At 41.9% G+C, this 20,624-nt stretch overlaps 1 protein-coding gene across 1 annotated transcript; it reads left to right on the top strand.

Annotated features, from left to right (window-relative positions):
• Nucleotides 1-1,890: 1,890 nt before the first annotated feature.
• RPP30 (ribonuclease P/MRP subunit p30) lies at nt 1,891-19,563 on the top strand. The gene is made up of 11 exons (XM_061459183.1): nt 1,891-2,055; nt 2,994-3,049; nt 3,356-3,412; nt 4,091-4,165; nt 4,731-4,802; nt 8,903-8,992; nt 11,093-11,209; nt 14,686-14,715; nt 15,205-15,242; nt 16,366-16,445; nt 18,432-19,563. The coding sequence occupies exons 1-11, from the start codon at nt 1,974-1,976 to the stop codon at nt 18,536-18,538; spliced, it is 804 nt and encodes a 267-aa protein (XP_061315167.1). The 5' UTR covers nt 1,891-1,973; the 3' UTR covers nt 18,539-19,563.
• Nucleotides 19,564-20,624: the final 1,061 nt, after the last annotated feature.

The following is a 20,624-nucleotide window of genomic DNA, read 5'->3' as shown; positions in this document are numbered from 1 at the left end:
GCATGCAAATTTCTGAAAGAATTGACTTGAGGTCTATGTATATTGAGAAAGAAAACACCTGGACAGAGGAGATCTGGCTCCATCATGAGATCTTCAGCATACTGATAAAACAAATCACAGTAGAAGCTTGTGGCTTAACAGTGAGGACCACAGATATTTTAAGTAGGTCAGTGGGGCTGGCCTGAACAAAAGTAGTAAGATTTGAATTATTCATGCAGGATATAAGATTGTACACTGGTCTGAATACATGATTCATGATACCTGATGGTGAAAGTGCTTCATACTCAGATTCTTACACCATTACAGCAAACAGGGTTGTGCAGATGTTCTGCATGAAGATCTGTTTAAATGTTCTCCATTTTAAGTGCCTTGAGGAAAGGTTTGTTTTGTTTGTATATTGCCAGACATAAAAGCTGCTTAATCCTGTTCGATGACTCTGACCGCTGCTGCAGCACGGCCATTCAAAAATAACTGATGCATGTTTATGGTCTGCTTCTTACATTCATTAAGACAAATTATGTTCCATCATATGCTCAGCCAAAGAAAACCTGGAATTGTATCTTGAGCTCTTCCATTTTCACCCACATCAAAGAAAAGCTTGACAATACCAGTCAGGATATGCTGATTGTTTGAAGCAGAGAAGCAGTGCTGACTGATCTGCCCCTTCCAGATGCAGATAGGCCAAACCAGAGCTCCTTTCCTGAAATATCTTGACCCAATATTGTCAAGAACAAAATGCTGCCATAGATGTGGCAAGAACAAAGGACCCTGAGCTCCTAGTCCAGCCTCTGCAGCCCAGAAGTAGCTTCTCTGTTACCACCATCCCAGGTCTTTGTAACTCATCAGACAGCAAGGCTAGAAACACGCCCAGAAGGCACTATTGTTCCTTGGTCATCCATTGCAAACCACAGGATCTCTGGTAGAAATGAACCATAAGTCCCCAGGCACAGCTGGCAGAAGCTGCAAGGACAGATCCTGTAAGCAGGGACGTACCAACAACAGAGAGTTGGCAGCATTGATGCCTTGGCCTTGGTTAGAAGCAGTTTTGCCTCAGTAAGAGTTTGGAGCTCCAGATGGCACAGATTTCCCTTCGTGAACATTTAGACCATTTTGAAGAAAGAGAAATCTGAGGATCCCCAGCCCAGCTGAGGCCCTGGAGTTGGATAGGAATTGGCAGACCTGCTGTCTGCAACTGCTGCTGAACAGAAAACCCCTAGTGGTAATTACCACCTGTATTTTACATATTCTGTGCTATTAATTAATGGTAGAAAGAGATATTTGTACTTTTTGTAACAGTGCTACACAGTGAATTTGGTTACTAGCATACTACAATTCCTCAATACTACAATTCCTCAATCCTTTTGCCGTTTAGGGGGTATCTCTTGACATGGGAGCTTGGGGCTTTAATTCAATTTTTTTTTTAGCTAACACAGGAAAGAGAAGACCATTCAATAACTAGAGATGATTCGGATTTTATTACTGGCAGTGTTGAGATAGAGCTCAACGAGTTTAACCAGTAACACGTCAGTCGAGCGAGGTAACTGCTCCACCTGGTGGGGACGAGGAGAGCGGTGTGCCTCGGCCTGCTCTGCTTGGCTGTGTGGAGGGACAAGAGCCAGGTCCCATCTCCTTCAGAGCCAAGCGTGGTGTTCCTCAGAGCCAGGTTTGATTTTCAGCACACCGCCTGAGATCTGACACATTCCCCACACGGGCTTTCCCCTGCGTTATGGCGGCCCTTTGGTAGAGCACCTCCGATCGAAGAGTACAGCGAAGACGTGAAACATCCTCTCCCTTTGCTGCTCCGGTTTTGGGACCACAGCCAGCGAACACCGCCGGACAAACTGCGGCTCTGCCGCCGGGAGCGGGGAGCTTCCTGCCCGCGCAGGGCAGGGCCGGGCCTACAAGCCCCAGGCTGCCGCGGGCCGCTGGGGGCGGTGCCGAGAGTCGCGGCCCATCTCAGCACGGCGCTCAGCATGGCTGGCTTCGCCGATTTGAACCTCCCGCAGGGGTCGGAGAAGAAGTCCCTGCAGGGTCTGCTGGAGACCGCAGCACACTGTAAGTCCCTGCCCCGGCACGGCAGGAGCGGGGAGGGCGGCGGCGGGACTCTGGCTCGCGCTGCGGTTCAGAGCCGGGTGGGCCTGAGCTGGGCCCAGTCAGGAGGGCGGCGGGACAAGAGCGCCAGCTCCGGCACGCTAGTGTGAGTCTCCGGTGGGAGTTCTCCCTCCCCGTGGGCTAAATCTGGTCTCCTGCTTCCCCGGCGGGCGGCGTTTCCCCTCGCTCCTCTCCGCTCTCCCCCTCAGCTTGTGGTTTTCTGCAAGTGAAGTGACCAGGACTGAGGTCTTCCCAATGCCGAGTAGCGAGAAAAGCCGTGTAGTTTCCGTGTAGCGAGGAGAGCCTTGCAGGGTCTGTCTCTGCCTTTATCCCAGTGTAACTTGGTTTTCTTACCCGCGTGGACACATCCTTCCCCCTGCAGTTTATTATCGCCCAAGTCTTCTTTCTCTGCAAACTGCTGTACAGCCACATTCCGCCTGCCAAGCGTCTGTGGGGCAGTTTGACTTTCTCCCCTGATCCCTGCCGAATGAGATCTATTCAGTCAGTTTTGTTCAGCAGCACTTTGAATGCTCACCTTGCCTTCCTTCTGCTGTAGCTGTATTTCTCCCAGCTCTGCATTGTCTGTAGCTTTAACAACTGCCTTGAATGTCCTTAACCATTTTCCCTAAAGAAAGATATCAACAGGACCAAACTAGCGCAGAGTCTTTGGGAACCTTATTCCTAAGTATTCATGTTCATAAAGCTCTGCCATTCAGTGTCAGGACTGGAATGTATTAAAAGGCAAATAAATTTTTAAGGCACTTTTGGGGAGAATTAATCTTCAGAGAGAAATAATGTGAAAGGCAAATATGCATGTGATTATTAATTCTGAGACATTTAAGTAATGAGTGTTTAACACAGGTTGGTTTGTTTCCATTAGTTTACTGTGTTTACTTTTTCAGTGGGATATTCTGCGGTTGCTCTCAATCATGTCATTGATTTTAAAGAAAAGAAACAGGTAATTTTTGTTGGGATTGTTTTAAGTGTGTTTTCTCTTGTAAACCTACATGCCTCACTGCATGTTCCCAGGTAGCCTTATCTGCAGAATGCACATCTAGATGCAAGTACAAATGTCTGAATTTATGACAGAACTCCTATTTTAGTATAGTGGCCCTGGAGTTAACTTTTAATATGGTCCATGTATTGTCCCTGGGATACAGTTTTGTTAGCACTGCAAATTTCTTTTTAGGATTGGAACACAGCTTTTGTTTATACTGTAAACTTAACTCCTGACATTTTGAGTAACTTTTTGTTCTCTTTTAAGGAAATTGTCAAGCCAGTATCTCCTTCAGAGTTGTTTCCATCTTTGCCTGTTGTGCAAGTATGTCTAGTTACATTCTATCTATGTATTGTCATTCTGGGTTACGTTTTTTACTTTGGTATGTTTGTATATGTGATTTTGTGTATTGCATGTTAAGCAAAAAAGATAAATTTGTCCATTGGTTGATTGTTAAAACTCCCAGCATTAGAAGAACAATACACTAGTGTTAGAGTAGGCGCTATTCATTATATTTAACATTATTTTAACAATTGCTTTGTGTGAATTTTGAACCTTCTTGTAGCTGAATAATTACACTGTAATTCTTGAAAATTGAGTTTTGACAATCACTTCCTGGCTTTGGTGGAGCATCATTTGGATATAATAAACCGAGTCTCTATTTCAGATCGCTTATGTATGTTAATTCAGGAATTTGCACACAGTTGTGGCCTGCCTGTGGAACCATAGCAGTATTAAAACATACTCAGGTTTTCTGCACGATTTTATACCTTCTGTCCTTCCACCTTTCTTCAGAAAAACAGAGTAAGCCCTTCTTTATGGAGGGCATGTATAATATCAAACAGATCAATTTAAAATTGGAAAGTGTAACTTCAGACTTTCAGAAAATTAACATAGAAAAGAATATGAGCAAGGCACCATTTTCTTTTATAGTGGTCAAAGTCATCACATATTTTTGCTTTGAAACTTTTTAAAGTCTTTTGTATTATTTCTATTTTATAGGGGACATCTAAAAGAATTAAAGTTTTAACCCGGCTAACGCTTGTTATTTCTGATCCTTCCCACTGTAATCTCTTGGTAAGTATGTTTAGTACATCAATTTTCCAATTTTTATTTCCTTTTATCAATGAATGAATGAAACTTTTGAAATTGTATGGGGAAAACTTTGTGGTTTTTGTAGGGCACTCAGCATTGGTTTCTTATATGACATTTTCAGCAAATAACATGATCATGAAGAGATGCAGGCTTACAAGACTGGATATGGCTTCTATTGATCATTTGTCAGTGTGGGACAACAGTTCTGTTACTCTTTTTTTCTTTGATTTCTGGACTTCTGTATGTAAACCAGAAGGCTGTGAGCAAGCCCTGTGTCTTTTTTTGTTTTAGTGCTACATGATCAAAGCAAAAAGCGTAAGTGCCTTACCAGGTGGGTGGGATAAGCCTCAAAATGAGAATGAATGACTTCACAGTATGTCATGTCTCACATCAGAGATTTACTATGTAACTGGATGATTATTTGCTTTGTTTTAGTAGTGAAAGTGAAAAGGGGATTTTTTTTTTCTCATTATTTTGGTAATAATCATTGTGCATAGCTTTGGCATCTGCCAGAATTCAAGATAGTAATTGTTCTGACCTTTTGTAGAGATCAACATCTCCAAATATAAGGTTATATGACATCATAGCAGTATTTCCGAAGACTGAGAAACTGTTCCATGTAAGTAAAGTCATCTGATTGGCAATGCTCACTGGGTAACTCTTAGGGCTAGTTCGGGTACATACTTTGTTTTGATTTTATTTGCCATTTTATACAGGTCTGCATGTCATAGAGCTAATTAAGCAACATGGGCTGCCTGGTCAGTTGATAAACTGAGAAGGTTGGGAGGGATTGCAGGAGACTGCAAAGCTTTGAGGTGACTGGTTACAGTCTGAAATATTTACCTAATGAATGGACTTGTATGCCCCTGCACTGTGGTTTCGTCTGTGTGCCTTGTACTCTACTGAGTACTTTTCTCTAGTGAGGAGGAAAAATGTCTTTTTTGTCTTATATATATCCGCACACACGCATACTATCAGCATGTAGAAAACTTCAGTTTTGAACTTTAACTTTTAAAACTGTATGTGTTTGCTGTCTTCTGGTCTCTGAAATGCCAGGGAAAGTGGAAGGATTTTAAAGTGGAATTAGTGTGGTTCTGAGAGTTGGCTTCTTTCTTTTAGCCTTAGGACTTGGCTTGGAAGTTTGTCCAAATGAATAGCTGATCTTTTTTCTTTAGATTTTCCTTTTTTTTTGTTATTTTAAATCAAAAGAGGAGCAAGAGCTTATGAGACGGAGTTAGTTCCAGCTGTCACAGCATCTTAAGAACAGATAAAATTTCCAAATGTAAACATGCCCAGTTGAACATAATGGCCCTTACTCCATTGCTAGACTGAGATTTCTGGTTTTATTTTGAGTGTTTTGGATTATCAGGTTGAAGCTTCACCACTGTCACTTCATGATGTGTTTGTTACTTTGCCTACTGGGAAAACCATTGAGGCTGTATGAAAGTAGAGCAGCCTCAGGGGAAATGCTTGAAGGGCAGATGGTCATTTTCTCACTCAGATTTATCCTGGCTGTTCAGCACAGACTTGCAACTGAAAACTGCTTCCACAAAATTTCTGAGCTGTTGAAGGTGTTGCTGTATCAACAGTATATAAAACTCCAATATATAAATTCCAATATAAAATTCCACTATCTAGGGCAGAATGACCTCAGTTTGGCTTGTTGGATGATAGGTGTGCATTATCTCCATGTGTCTTATATTTTAAACTAAATTTCTCTCAGATACTTGCTAACAGCTGATGTGAGTGGTCTGATCAACTCAAGCATCTGGAAGCAAGTTACCTTTTTGTCAGAATGCTTTTCTTACAAGACCCCAAACTCTGACATCTGACCTATTGCAAGCTCAGCAATAATAACGTTAACTTTGAACTGGAAGAGTAAGTGGAAACATCCTGTCTCTGCTAGCCTTGGCACGCAGCAAGCAGGCATACAGTTTAAAGCAGCATGATGAAGACACAGGAACACCAAAAGAAACATGAATCTCTTTGCAAAATTTACCTTCAAAGAGATCTTGTCAGTATAAAACTGAGTCTGTTGGTAGTGTTTTCAAAGTAAGTTAAAGTTACTTTCTAGTACTGCTGAGTACCTGCTTTGACACATTAAAATTCCATTCTTCTGTTTCCCCTACTTTTTAAAAAATAAAGTTCAAAGCAAGAGGCTGTAGAATAAAGTGAACTTTAAATCATCTTTCAGTAGGAGAATTTGAGCATTAATTATAATAGTTAACAGCTTAATGAAACTAATTTCTGACTGCTTTTATTTCCCTTGTAAGATTTTAGGACTCTTGGGGATGTGAGGGAGGTGAATAGTTGTAAAATACTCTTGAAGGCCACTCTTCACCTCTTTCTTGTCATCTCTGGCAACAGTGTGATTGGTATGTACTGAAAGATGTGCTCGAATTCTCCAAATAATTTGTATCCTCAGGGGTATGAGTAAGCTATGTTTGCCAAGATAATTGTAGAACATGTTCCTTTAAGTCTCCCATGAGGATTGTTTTGAGCTGCAACAGGAATGCCCCCTCCTTGCTAGTAATGAGGTCTGTGCCTGTTGCTTTTCAAAAATTCTGCTTTTTAAGATTTCTGACTGTTTTAATATTAGTTCTGCCTGCTGTTTGTAAGCAATTAGCAAGTCACCCGTATCTAAAAAGCCTGCACATACAACTCTGAGGATGTAGTGCAAAGCCAAATTTCAGTGTTTATTCCTAAAACATTTGCCCAAACTTTCTTCAGGCCATCCAAGCAGTGGCGAATTTGTTTATTTTGGATGTCTGGAGTCTCCCAGCAGATGGGGCTCTTGCCTACGGTGTGGCCAGGCAGGCGCTGGGCTGTGCGACTGCTTCGAATCATTTTCTGTGAAGTTTTCTATGAGGTTTTGCATTTCAGATCCTTTCAGCAGGCAGTGTAGCCTTAACGTGCCTGTGTGTGTGACTTGTCCAGGATCCAAAGCTAGGCTGAACATTGGAGTGTTTGGAGAAATCTCCTCTCAAATTTTCCATGCAATGAAGGAATTCCTCCTTATGGGAAATATGACTCTTAATTTTGTTTTTTCTTGGTGGTGGTTTCTGAAATGTTCCTGTCACTGGAGTCGTGTAGATATCCTGGCATTTGGGTTCCTCCCTTTCCCACTGTGCTTAATTTGCAAAATGGAAATGAGTTTTCCAGTGTTTCTGGAGCTGATTAGGAGCACTTGTTTTCTCATCACATAGGGCAACTTGTATATTTTGATGTGTATTCTTGCTTTCCTTCATTTTCAGCTTTCTCTCTTTGTAAATTTCCTATGGCCTTACCGACATGTTTTGTAAGACGTGATTCAGAGCTGTTTCCTCTGTGCATTTTCCCATGAATTACCCCTGTCTAGATAGTAGTTTGTATTCCACATAAGAAAAGGAGTAAAACTGGCTGTAGTAGTGCTAAACTTACGCATGCAAGTCTAATTCAATGGAATAGATTCCAACTGTGTTCTGTCTAACAGAGTTGGTAAAGGTAGGGCATGAAGATAAATTTTAGTCTGAAGGGTAGAGACACTTTAACATAAAAAACCTTGTGGTTTTCTGGATCTTTGAATTGCCTGCACATATGCTGCGGCCCTTCTGTCTAAGAGGAGTGGTATCAGCTAAGAAGCATTCCTAAAGCTGGGCATTTGCTCTCATCCCCATCCAAAGTTCATGTGAACAAACCGGTAGAAGACTAGTCTGCAAAGCAACAGCTTGCCTTGCGTTAGAGCAGCCCATCCCTGGAACTCTCCACAACCCCTATTGCTTTTGTGCTGGTGCAAGGAGGGATGAATGGCTGGCACCTGGCTCAGGTGTATTTGGAACAGTTGCTGGCAGGTTTCTGGATGCACAGCTCCCCTGTGCATTAAAATTCCTTTTCAACTTCAGCCTTTTTTATCTTCTTTGTTACAATGCTGCTTGCAGACATTAATCTGGCCTTGTGTAATTGTCTTGATGGTGTAGGCATATGTCTACATATCCTACTTATCTTCTGTGCATGGGGTTATATGTAAATCACGCGCTCACTTTTATGTGTATTTAATTTTCTCTATAAGTCAGTGTGGAGATTCTCTTCTCCACGTTTCTCTTTGCTCCTTCTGTCTTTTAATACAGTGGTGAGTTCAAAGCTAAGCTTTGAAACTATAACACTTGATGCCATCTTCAGACTCCTCCAGCGTCAGGAAGAGCTGTATGTTACCCACCCAGCCAGGAAAGTGGGGCCCAGAACTGGGCATGGAGCACACCAATTCTGCTTTTCTTTCAGTCTTTTCTTGGTTGCTTGTGGTAAAAACAGTCCCGAAAACAAACAGTTACTGCCCTGGATTTAGAGAGTGATGGGGTAAGAGGCAGTGCCTGGGCTGTTCCCTTTGCAAATAGGGGTTTTCCTTCATTAGCTATGAGTTCTTTTGCCAAAAACCAACATTGCATGTCCTAGTCAAAGAAAAAGCATTAAGTCTTGCCTTTGGGTTGGTCATTATATTACTGGAAAAGTAGTTCTGTGAAAGAAGGCTTGGGTTTTAAGCCCAAAATGCTCAAGCTTTGCACCTGTAGCCTTGCTGTTTTATTGGCAAACGTGCTAGACAGAGTACCTCTTCACTTTAAAACTGAACTCATCCTGGAGAGACATTTATTGCATTAAGAGATGAAGGAGAATACTAGTGCATCTAAAGTTGGTTATGTGTTTTTTTGGCATATCTAAAAATATGTTCCTATTTCTTTGCTGTAGATCGCTTGCACAACTCTAGACGTGGATCTGGTATGCATAAATGTAACAGAAAAACTGCCATTCTACTTCCGAAGGCCCCCTGTGAATATGGTAAATTTATATCTAAATTGTTTTCTTGCTGTTAAATTCTGTATTTAATGTCGGTCTGAGTTTAATTCCCTACCATTTTCCTCCCACCATTCCCATCCACATGGTTCTTTTATTTTCTTCCATAATGTATAGTGTTGTTTCAGATGTCCTTCACTTCAAGGCCTCCGCTGCAGCATTTAATACACACTGATATATGTTATTTCTTTTTCTCCTCCCTGTTCCCCACTTGAGAAGGCAGAAGTGGTCTTCCCAAGGAGTGGAAACAGAGCCTTAAGGCCACTAGTATGCTAAGCAGTGAGATGTGGTGTGATTGCTGACTGAGCTGCTTCCCATACCAGGAGTGGTACAGTTGTGTCAGAATAGATAAATAGCCCTGTGATTTAAAAGATAGGAGAATGTGAATGACAGTATTAATTTGGGACAGGGATCTTGTGCAGTTATTTGGAAGAAAACTGTATTGCATCCATATTTAGACAAAAAAACACGTCTTGGCAGATGAGCCAAATGTGGAATTGGTAAATATCTGCTGTGGGACACTAGAAGACTATCAGCATGGATCAAATGTTTTGGTAATACAGTTTTGCCTACTGTTGGTGGTTTGCCAGAAAGCTTAATCCAAACATGCTCTTCAGTGAACTAGTTTTTGCCTCTGAGTATATGTCAGGGTTCATTCCACGTGGGCATTCTTGGCTGGTGTAGTCCTTTGTGCTGAAAAAAGTACAAATCTGGAATTGGCTAGAAACCCTACTTCCTTTTCTACAGAAAGTTTGTTCAAGAATTAAAATCAAAAATTAACTAGAAATTATTCTGAAACAGCAAAAGTATACTTTGGAATTTACTACAGGCTGGGAATTTTAACATTCCACTTGAAATAACAATTTTATATGAAATGTTGTTTGAAAGTAGCCTAGCTGGCTAAAACTCCAGCAGCTGACCTGGCTCCAGCAAGACCAAGGGTAGCTCTTGGAGCCCTGTGTTAGGGGACATTTTACTTACAAGCTAGTTCTCATCTTCCACATTCCCAGCTTCAAGGCAGTCTGTCTGTCAGACTGGTTTTGTGCATCCTGGGGCAGTCAGTTTTGGTTGTTGTGGTGCCAGACAGACAGATTGGCAGGCAGCTGAAGCAGTGGGGATGAGGTTAAAAATCTGCTTGACTGGAAATTGGTGTATTGCCATCACCTGTTTTGGTTTTGATAAATTCAGGCTTCTCTTGTTTGCAGATGTTGGACTAGTTCTGTTTAAAACATTTCACGTGTACATAGCTTCTGTTGTGCTTGCATGCAGAGGTCATGCATGGGTAGGAGCTGGATTAATTCCATCTGTATTCAGTTGCTGGATTCTTTTATACTAGCATTGCAGCATTTCTTGATAACATGAGTATAATGCATAGAGTAAAATTTCAGGCAAATGTAGTTTAGGCCATGGAACAAAGAACTAGCTTTAAATTGTGTCTTTATTGCTAACTCACTATGTCCTATAACAAGTTGATAAACCTTTCCCTGTGTGTTTGCAAAAACAGGAATACTAGGTTTTTGGTGGGGTACTTTAACAGATAGCAAAACATTTTAAAGCAGTTGAAAATATAATCAGTATTACTGTTTGAAACTTCTCCTGTGACTCACTGTTATTTAACATTGTCACAAATAATCAGTATTGCTGCTTTTATGCAAGGACAAGTTCCTCACCTGCAAGTCATGGGTACTGTTGGAACCAGTGGTTTTCCTAACAGCAGGCTGTGTGGCTAGAGGAGAGTCATCAAAATTTCAAGACTTGTTTCTGACCAGAAGTAGCTAACTTTCTCCTCAACTCTATGATAGTGGAAAGCCAGTTACAACTGATAAATGGCTAGTATTTCTTTGTTTGTTAAACCTCATTTATCTGGCTTCCCAAGATTCAAGTACACGTATCTGGTGTACAGTGAAACCTTGCTGCCTGCTCCTTGCATGCTATGCTGAGCTCTTGCTGGAACAATTCCATCTTAACTTTTTTCGTATGGAGTACAGTTAAAGTGAGAATAAGCAATATCAATAATAGACAGCAGTTGTTAAGATTGTTATGCTTCTCTGCTTTTGATTTTTGATCACTTGCTTTCATGTGAAGGCAATAGATCGAGGCATTTACTTTGAACTTCTCTATACGCCTGCCATCAAAGACTCCACAATGAGAAGATACACAATTTCAAATGCGATCAGCCTGATGCAGATCTGCAAAGGAAAGGTAAGCTCTCAATGTGAAAGCGAGCTAATTAATTCACTTCAAATTCTTCTGGAGTTGGATAGACGGAGCCATTTTAAATGAGTTTGATGCTGAGGTTTCTGAAGCTGTGACTGAATCTTTGCCTGCTAATACAAGGACACAATTATTCTAGCTCCAGATACTTCCAGCCATGCACCACTGCATGATTTCTTCTTAAGTTGTCAAACTGTTAGATTCTTTTTTCAGAACAGTCTATCTGTTGTTGTACAATGTGTGCATTATTCAAAACAAAAGGGGAAAAAAATGTCAAGAGACCTAAGGTTTTGCACTGGAACTGAAACCCATGCATCTCTTTAAAATACATTTCTTATTTCTAATTGACCAAAATTGCTTATTTAATAGTGTACCTTCAATATGGGGGAGTAGAAAATAATAATAAAAAAAGTAGAAATCTCATTTTGTTAAACAGTTAGTAAATTTAATAGTAAAGGTATTTTACTATTAAATAGTATTTTTAATAGTAAAAATAACTGCATTCTTCCCTGCAACTGAAATCCAAGGAAGAACTAATGCTTGCAGCTGAGATGCCTATAATGAATTGCTTTCATGCCTTACCTCCTCCCAGCTACCAGCCTGATCTGCCTGTCATGCTGGGTCCTTTCAGGCCATGTTTTGGGTTTTTTTAACAGGGAAGCATATCGTAATACATATCCAAGTTAAAAGAGATTATAGCTCCCACCACCTTTATTGGAAGTAATGGCCTTTGCTGCAGCTAGGTAGTCCAGAAAAGCCAAAATTGGCATTCCTGTGCAAATCTAGTCTTAAGTGGGGTATACAGCTAGGAAGGCAAATGAAAAGCAGATCTGTTGTTACCTTCAGGTTCCCTTCAGGCGTAGCGGCCTCTTTTATAGACAGAGAATGGGTCAGACAAACTCCCTTGGTGCTACAGAAGGTATTTTCATGGCCTTTCCAGAGCTAATTGCACAAATACTGACTTGGAGATGAGGTACCCACACACAAGCCCCCTTTTCTCTGGGATTCATTTTTTGCTAGTTTCCTTTTTCCTGTGCACAGCTGAAAATATGCGTCTCGTGATTACTGAAAAGCATCAGTTGAGTTGCCATCGTGAACACAGCAAGAGAGACATTTGGGTGCTCAGTCTGCACAGTGCTCTTTCTTTCTGTATCTGACAATCTAGTGCATCATCTGTGCCTGCAAGGTAAATTAGCTGGACATGACAAGTTGCTGTTAGGCACTGGTAGTGCTGGCTTGGAACTGCTGGAACTGGACTGGAACTGCTAGCTTGTCTTTACTTTTCACCATTATTCTTGCCTTCAGGCTCAGTACCTGGTGGGCCTGCAGAGGTGGATATTAGCTCTCACTGGCAGGTTGTCTCCATCAGTTATAGAAAGGCTTTTTTTTAATGAGACAAGAGATGGCTGACCCATAGTCTGCACTGGCATCTGCCATGCAGCCCTTGCCTTCTGTAACCTGTAGCTGCTGAACTTTTAGCAGTTTTTGGATCCTTTTGTTCCTCCTCTGTTGTAGCAGGGCAGAGAAATTTCCAGAAATTTACTCGTATCCTTGGAGCTGGCATTGAGCAGAATCCTTCAAACATGCTGAAATGTGCAGGCAATGAGGGAAGAACTCGCCTGCATTGACAGACAGAAGGTGTGCGTAGCCACAGTCCATCACCTCACATGTTTTGGTAACTGAGTGTAGGTACTATGCCTGAAGCAGTGTACTGAAAGTTGCTGTCTCCTTTACCTGGGGAGATAATGTTTTGCCTTTGAGTTCTTCCCTTCAGCCGTTCACTTGGATTTGCCTTTGCTTGCCTCTCCTTCACTTGCTAGCAGTGCTTTTCTTGTTTGCTCTTGCCTCCTCCCATCTTACCCATCCCGTAATGGAGGCCTTTGAACCAGGCGGAGTATATCTCCAATGTGCAGCAGTGAACTACAATCCTGTGTTGGTTGAAGATGGCTTGCACAGCTGTTCTGGGAGCTTCTCTGAGCCTGGGAGGCAGGCATCGGTTGCTACACCTCAGAGCAGGAGACTTGAATTTTCACAGCAAAATCTAGCAGTCAGCACCGCTGAAGCACAAAAGCACCCTGGGGATCCGTAGTGCAGTCATTTTAAAGGTGAACTATGCAGAAAGAAATGTCTTAGGCTCCATCATGATGTGTGCTTTTAAGTCACTCTGTGGGTATTGCTTCTGCTTCTGGCTTTCCTCATGCTAAGGCAGAGTGGTCTGTCCCATACTTTCCTCCTTAGCACATGAAACCCTGGGCACAATATGAGCATGCCGTCATTTCCATGCAAATAGCTGTTTTATGTGTTGAGTTCCAGCTGCGTACAGTGTTTTCTTCCAGTGTCTGCCCTGCTGTCTGTGCTGGGGAGGTGGCAGGACAAGCAAAGCAGTTCAAGGAAGGGATCAAAATCCCCACCTTGTAACTGGGGGCGGTGTGATGTGTTGGTGGTACTGACGTCAGAGAGGTAAAGTCTTTCGCTGCCTCGGTACAATTGCTCATTCCCACCCACTCAAGCAGGAATTCCCAAAGCCTTTCGTTCAGTATAATAAAAGGTGCAAGGGTTTTTTTTTGCTGCTTCAAGGTTTCCACCTGTGCAAAACAGCCACCCACTGAGTGAGCATCCTTGGAGGTTTAATAACAGGAGAGCACTGGCAGCTAAGCTGTGGTATCTGCCAGCCCCCAAGCAGTCGGTTTCTGCAGAAACCCTATGGGGGAGAAGGATGTGTCTCTACCTGATGATTTTCCTGGGGGTGCCAGTGTTGATGGAAGTGAGTGTATGGCATGAACTGGCAGCCTCTAGCTTCAGACACCAGTGTGAGTTCAGTTAAAGCCAGCATGAATGCTGAGGTTAGGATTGAGTTGTACTGCAGCACGGAGTAGGCTGAAAATTTGGGAGCACCAAGCTGTCAAAAGGCAGTTATCTGTAAGCTGGTGCTGGGAGATCCTGAACTCCACTTCTAAGTCTTCTTCTGTTACAGCTCAGGCTGAGTTGTCATTTGTGTGAGGCCTTTTTCAGCTAGTGTAGATAAAGGGAGCACTTAACACAGTGTGTACAGCTCTGCGTTTCTTCTTTACCCTTTAAAGTATACCATGAGAGATACTGGCTTAATGCCATCACTCTGACATTTATATTGCTTAATCTATTACCTCTGAAAGGTGCGGTACTTGTTCATCTCACATTTGTCTGTGAAAGTGTAACTGCAAAGGGGTCTTGTCCCTGTACCTCTCTCTCTCTGTAGGGGCCAAGGGGATGACCGGGGTTTATTCATGTCCCCAGATTAAGATCCACACCTTGCTCGAATTCACTAACTCTGAAGGCATCAGATGCTCTGATGTTTAATTGGGCTCTGAGCCTGAACTTAGGTGATGCTCATAAAGTCTTTGCAGCTTGCTGATTTTTTTGTTGTTTTTTTTTTCATTTCTTGATGCTGTCTGACAGATGAATGTTTGTTCTCTTTTGTTTTCTAGAATATTGTCATATCTAGTGCAGCTGAAAGGGTAAGTCCCAGATTATTTTTTTGTAAGTCAGAACAAGTTGAGGATTTATCAGTGCCTGAAAATAGAGCTCTAATTGCATATTAAACATGAAAATGAATTGTAATTTTAAATATTATTTTCATCTTGTGGATGGTTTTTTAATCAATGTTTTGCCAAAGAATTGTATTGTGGGTTTGGGTTTTTTTCGTTTGATTGGGTGGGGTTTTCTTTGCTGCTGTGGTATTTTCCATGACAGTTTTCTCCCAGATGAGGACTGTGTTTTCCAAAATAGTAGTACTTGCTTGATTTCCTAGTGCATCTTCAGCAGCTTGCTATTATGTAGTATTTAATCTTGCCTTCCTTATATCCCTGTCCTGCTGGTCACACTGTGTCAGCCTGAGAGAGAGTGGATGTACATCTAGAATGATAGAATAGGTAGGGTTGGAAAGGACCTTGAGATCATCTAATTCCAGTCCCCTGCCATGTCCAACCTTCTTTGTTTCGTTTTAGCCTCTAGAACTACGAGGTCCTTATGACGTGGCTAATCTGTATCCTTTTTTCAAGTAAAAGACAGCAATTACTATTAACATGATGAAAGTTCAAAGCAGTGTTGAAATACTTCTATCTTTTGCACTCCTTGAACTTCACACAGTAATGATTGCTGATGACCAGTTCAATGAATTGAGACTGAGTGGGTGTGGGAACAGCAACATCTTGGTCTTGAGGTGGCATGAGCAGTCACTAAATAGTAATGTCTCTGTTCAGCTACAGGTATGTTTGATTGTGATATGTATTGATACTGTGTGGGTTTAAGTGGGGAAATGAATAAAAACCACCAAAATCTATGGATGGACACTGTGAACCAAACCAGAAATTATTACTATGATCTCCAAGATGCCACATCTTTAGTAGAAGCTATAAAATTGAATTTATATTAAGAAAGATAAAGTTCCTATCAGAATGCTGGTTACTTCTGAATTTTCCAGTCCTTGTTTACCCACACATATGTAACTAAGTGGTTATGTTCTAGAAACCAAGGAGAGTGTCTTTTCTCCCCTCTTTTAGGAATTCAGCTTTATTTTTACTATTCCCCCCTCCTTGGCTGACAAGCATGTATCTAGACTGCCCCTCAAAGGGAAGGAGCATGCTCTGAGTCATGAGAACCGTGTGGGAGGTTGTGTGGCCTGGAAAGATTTTATGCACAACATTTCCTTCCCTCTTAAAAAGAGCAGTCAGGCTCAACCCAAATTAGCATACCTAATCTGGTGTCATCCTTGCTGAAGGTGGATGGGAACTTTTCAGCATAATGCTTTTGTATCAGACAGTGCCCTTCCCCCAAACCTGAGCTTTTTAATGGGGTAACTTTTTTGCTTATTATTCACATAAAAATGTTCCCGTGATGGCAGACCTTTATTTTCAAAAGTATGGCTCCTTGTCTGGAAAAAAGCAACATTGCCAGGAGCATTCCAGGAGGGCTGCTGGGGAACTACAGCTGGGAGAATTGGGTGCCTCAGTTCCCTGCCTCTGGGTAGCCTTATGCAAAATGTCACTTTGAGTTACAGCTTCGCTAATTCCCAGTTATTTGTGGAGTAAGCAAACCTACCATGCAGACGGACTTCCCTGTTTTGTTTGTTCCTTTCTGTGCATTTTGACCCTGAGCAAAGGTGACAGAGGTTTGCTGTTTGGCCTGTCAGAAGGCGAAGCCAAGGCAGCTGTATCTACCAACTGCAGAGCCACCATGCTTCATGGAGGTAAGTGAAAAGCACATGCGAGCTTGTTTAAGTAATGTGCATTTGTTAAACTAAGTTCATGTTAATGCATATTTTCCAAAAGGCCTGAGACCTTATAGAGTAAGTCAGTTTGGGGTTTTAGCTCCCTTGTCCAATGCGTGAAGAGGAGCTTGTGTGGCAAGGGTGTTTTATTTTCCCTAGTTGCTGTGTTAGCAAACCAGTGGCTGAACTGAGTGGGCTGTCTGTACTGGAGTACTTGCTTAACCACATTAACGATTCATAAACTGTTTAGCCAAAACACAGATCTGCCTGTTGTGTTTCCTAGTGAAACTATCCCATCCCTTGTTTCAGAAAGGCCTTGTTTCAGAAAGGGTTGAATGCTGATCTTGGTAGCACCAGCAGAAAATGTGTCACAAACTTTGAGGAAATCAGGATGCATTTTGTTTTAACCCTCTTGCAGCATGAGTGTGGAAACAACCTTTGCCATCTCTCTTTCTGATGCTTCATTATGTGGTCTGTTTTTCACTTGCTTTTCAGTCTGGACCATTTCAAACGATGCAAAATCAAATACCCTGAGTGCTTGCTGCTTAGGAAAAAAAAAAGTTTTATATAGTATACAGTGGCCTGAAGTGTTGTGCTGAAACAAACCTTGCTTCTTTACGCTTTCAGCAGAGGCAGCTAGTAGTAGCTGTCTTCTGGTTGCCCATTGTTAATATTAAGAAAGTGGAAATTTAGCTTGTGGCCCCCTTCACTGGAAATCAAAAGGTTCCCAGTTGTATTTTGTGCCCTGGTATCAGTGCAGCAGAGATGTGAAAGTTGATGTTCCAGCAATCAGTTTAGACCTTTACTTTCCACCATAGCACCAACTTCTTCATCCATACCCTCCCTTTCACATGCTTAGTTATTGGTTCTCAGTCTTTCTTGATTTTGTTGTTTATTCTGACGGCAGTTCAACTTTGTGGCTGAGTAGTTACATGTAGCTCTTTATGCCTGCCTCTGTCAAGGTTTGTTGGGTATGTGTGATTTCTGGTCACCTTCCTAACAAGTTGCTCTAAGTTGCAAAGGCACAGTAGGATTTGGTTTACATCACTTGTTTCAGTAGAGGTGGAGCTTGAACCTGCTGTAATTCACAGCAGGTAGCTTTGACGTCTTGGTGTTCCTGAGAATGGGGTTCTTCTCTAGCTGCTATTCCCCAGCACAGAGACAGCGTATGGGAAGAATTTTTGTCAAGTTTATGTGGAATTTCTCAAGACCATCATCTGTTGATTAAATAGCAAGTGCTGGTTCCCTGTCCCCAGAGAATACTAGCCCAGAATAAGTCAGTACATTTTGGCAGGGTTCTTGGAGAGCCTCTTTGCTAACAGAGTATTTGTAGAGAATCTATTCTACCTCAAATTTTGTGGAGAAGCCTCCCACCACTAGTTATGAAATTGGATTGGGCTCACTAGGTTGTTTGGCAAACTTGTGAGGAGTTTGGTAACATCACACAGTAGTATTTTATGGTAATGCTGAGGGTTCTGTAAATAAAATATTCTTGAATACCATAAAGCTACTTACTTGGTATGTATAGGGGAGCCTCTGCCAACATTGCTGTGCCAGCATAGTCTGTTTAAGAATCCTGGCCTATGTGAATTTATTTTTTTTTTGAAGAACAGTATGTTTTGCTCAGAAATGCTTTTGACAGTGCTTCAAGAATGTGTCCTGAGCCTATTGAACTGATTAAGCCTGGTTTCTTACGTTCTTGTGTGTCTGCAGCCCCTCAGCCACCACAGACCTCAGTTTTCACTTATGTTTGCTGTAATTCTACACCCACTGTCGGGTTTCCCCACTCCATAGTGCAGCGTATCCCCAGCTCCTGCCTATGCAGGTTGCTTACCTGCTGTATGTGCTGACCGGCTGGCTGTTAAACATGTTGAACTGTGCTTTGGGGCATGGGCACCTGAAATAACATTAAATGCATGTGTCATTTTATTTGAGGTACTACAGCTTCTGCTTATATTATTCCAGAAACTCGGAAGACTGCCTGTGGGATAGTGTACACAGTGAAGAAGCCTCGCAAGGTTGAGGAGGATGAAACACTGCCAGCCTGCAAAAAACCTAAGACTCAAGCTTGAGGACTGAACCAGTTATCAACAAGAACCTCCATCCCATCTTTACCCGGTGTTGAGACATTTTTCTCCCTCCAGCTACTCCCATTCCTCCCTTACTACTTTATTTAGCCTGGAGAAGAATTCTTCTGCTGCTCAAGTGAGGAAAGCTGTGGGAATGAGACTGCTGTATGGTAGTTCACCACACCTAAAAGGTCATGCTGGGCTTCTGGCCAAGGTCAGGAGACTCTCTCTCCACCCTGTCTTAAGTCTTCTGAAGATAGTGCAAACTGAACATGATGTTTCTAACAAATTTTCAGTTGTACAAGTGCATTCCTTTTTAATTAAAAAACATTCTAAGAATGTATGCTTTGAAAGTATAGCTCATGGTTTCTCAAGTTTTAAACATCTCTGTACTAAACCTTACAGCTGCAAACAGCAGGTGAAGTTTACCTTCAGGGGCATGTGGAGAATAATTGTGCAGTAAAGAAAAAACAAAACAAAACGCTGCTTCCCATTCTGTTTTGTGACCAGTGGCTATAAAGAAGATCCTAGATTCTGTCACTTGCTAGGAGATACCTTGGATTTGTGTTACAGTAGGACTGAGTAACCTGACTGCGAGAGACACATCCCAAGGGCCATCCCTGTCCTGCAGCTCTTAAAACCACAGTCACATGAGATGGTTACTGCAGATGGGAAGGAAGAGCCCAAGGTTACACTGAGTATGTGTTCAGCATGCTGTGTTGCAGTCGCAGCATAACAGCTGTCTCACCTAGGCCTGAGCAGTCTCCATGTCACATCATTTTTACTGCATCATTTCCTTCTTTATGTCCTGGTCTGGCAGTGTTGTCTAGGAGAGTGTTCATTTTGCTGCCTCCTGCCTTTCTGTTTTCCTTCCTGTTAATGCCTCAGTAAACTTAATCTGGCTGCCAAAAAAGCAATCATAACAGATTTATAATCAGCAGAGCATTGTCAGAGCTCTTCCAAATGTTGACTGAAGTTTTTCTTTTGATGAAACCAATATAAAAAGTTATGTAAACTACTGTACTCAAGATACTCTTGAGCCAGCTTTACAGTGAATATTCCAGTTCTGTATTTGCATCTGACAAGTTGAGAAGTGGAAGTTACAGCATGTAAAATATTGCAGAAATCTTGCAGTGGATCATCTCGGAGTTCTTGGTAACTGGACTGAGCAGAATAGGTGAAGATCTCAGTAGAGTAACAGTTCTATATAATGCTGGTATATAAGTCACAACACCTTTTGCTTCAACAAATTTTGAGTTATTGTTGATTTGATGATTTCAGTCTGTTTTAGTCTAGTTGTTGGGATGTTATATGTATGTATCACACACACATAGACACACATAGTTTGCTATTTATGGACTTACCTCCAAAATGATCATGCTCTAATCAGAGAAAAAGCAAAATGTTTTTGTCTAGTGCAATTTTCTGAGTGACATACCCTGAGCATGGCAGGAGTTGTTTGGAAACTAGCATATGGGAGGAGGCTTTGAATGCTAAAAGTCCTTGCTACTCGTTTGACTTGATACAAAAAATTTACAGTCTTGTATCTTTATCCTTTAAGATACAGTGCTTCAGGAACTGAGTGAAAAGTTTCTTCTCCACCAGTTTCCTGAAGCATGTTATTCTGGCCACTTTGCTGCCTGAACAATTGAACTCCTCAGTTAGGATGATAAACAGAGTTAGCCAGCACTGATGTCATTTCTATTTCCTGCAAGGAATGCTCCCAGTGTCTGGGTAATTGTGCACAAACAAGTAGTGAAGTAGTGGCTTGCAGAGAAGGGCAGCGAGCAGAGGTGTGCCATCATTTTCAGGGAGAAGAGTGTGTTCACAAATAAGGCATGTGGCTGGCAAGGTGACACTCGTGAGTTATGGTGCTTGTGTGAGAAAAGTCTCATCTGTCTAAAACTGTTGGCCTCAGTCTAGGATAGCTGGCTGCAGACAGAACTGGCGTTTCCTCTGCTTGCTCTTGTGCAGGGTTTCTGTAAATTCACTTAGTCTCCAAAATTGGCACTCCTATAACAACTGTTTATCACTGTCTGCTCCTGACCCCACCTCATTGCCGAGGACATTGCTTTGGCGAGACAGTAAA

This window comes from Pezoporus flaviventris, unplaced genomic scaffold (genome assembly GCF_033815535.1).
Source record: "Pezoporus flaviventris isolate CSIRO_AGI_PZ_B2104156 unplaced genomic scaffold, CSIRO_AGI_Pfla_v1 ptg000029l, whole genome shotgun sequence".
In the NCBI taxonomy this organism is placed as follows: domain Eukaryota; kingdom Metazoa; phylum Chordata; class Aves; order Psittaciformes; family Psittacidae; genus Pezoporus; species Pezoporus flaviventris.
This window is presented reverse-complemented; position numbering and strand designations above follow the sequence as displayed.

Excerpts from the sequence above, each read along its gene's own strand:
- RPP30 (XM_061459183.1), top strand. The coding sequence starts at position 1,974 with ATGGCTGGCTTCGCCGATTTGAACCTCCCGCAGGGGTCGGAGAAGAAG. Across the intron at positions 4,166-4,730 it reads CTTCCCACTGTAATCTCTTG|AGATCAACATCTCCAAATAT; the intron begins GTAAGTATGTTT and ends GACCTTTTGTAG. Across the intron at positions 8,993-11,092 it reads GAAGGCCCCCTGTGAATATG|GCAATAGATCGAGGCATTTA; the intron begins GTAAATTTATAT and ends TTTCATGTGAAG.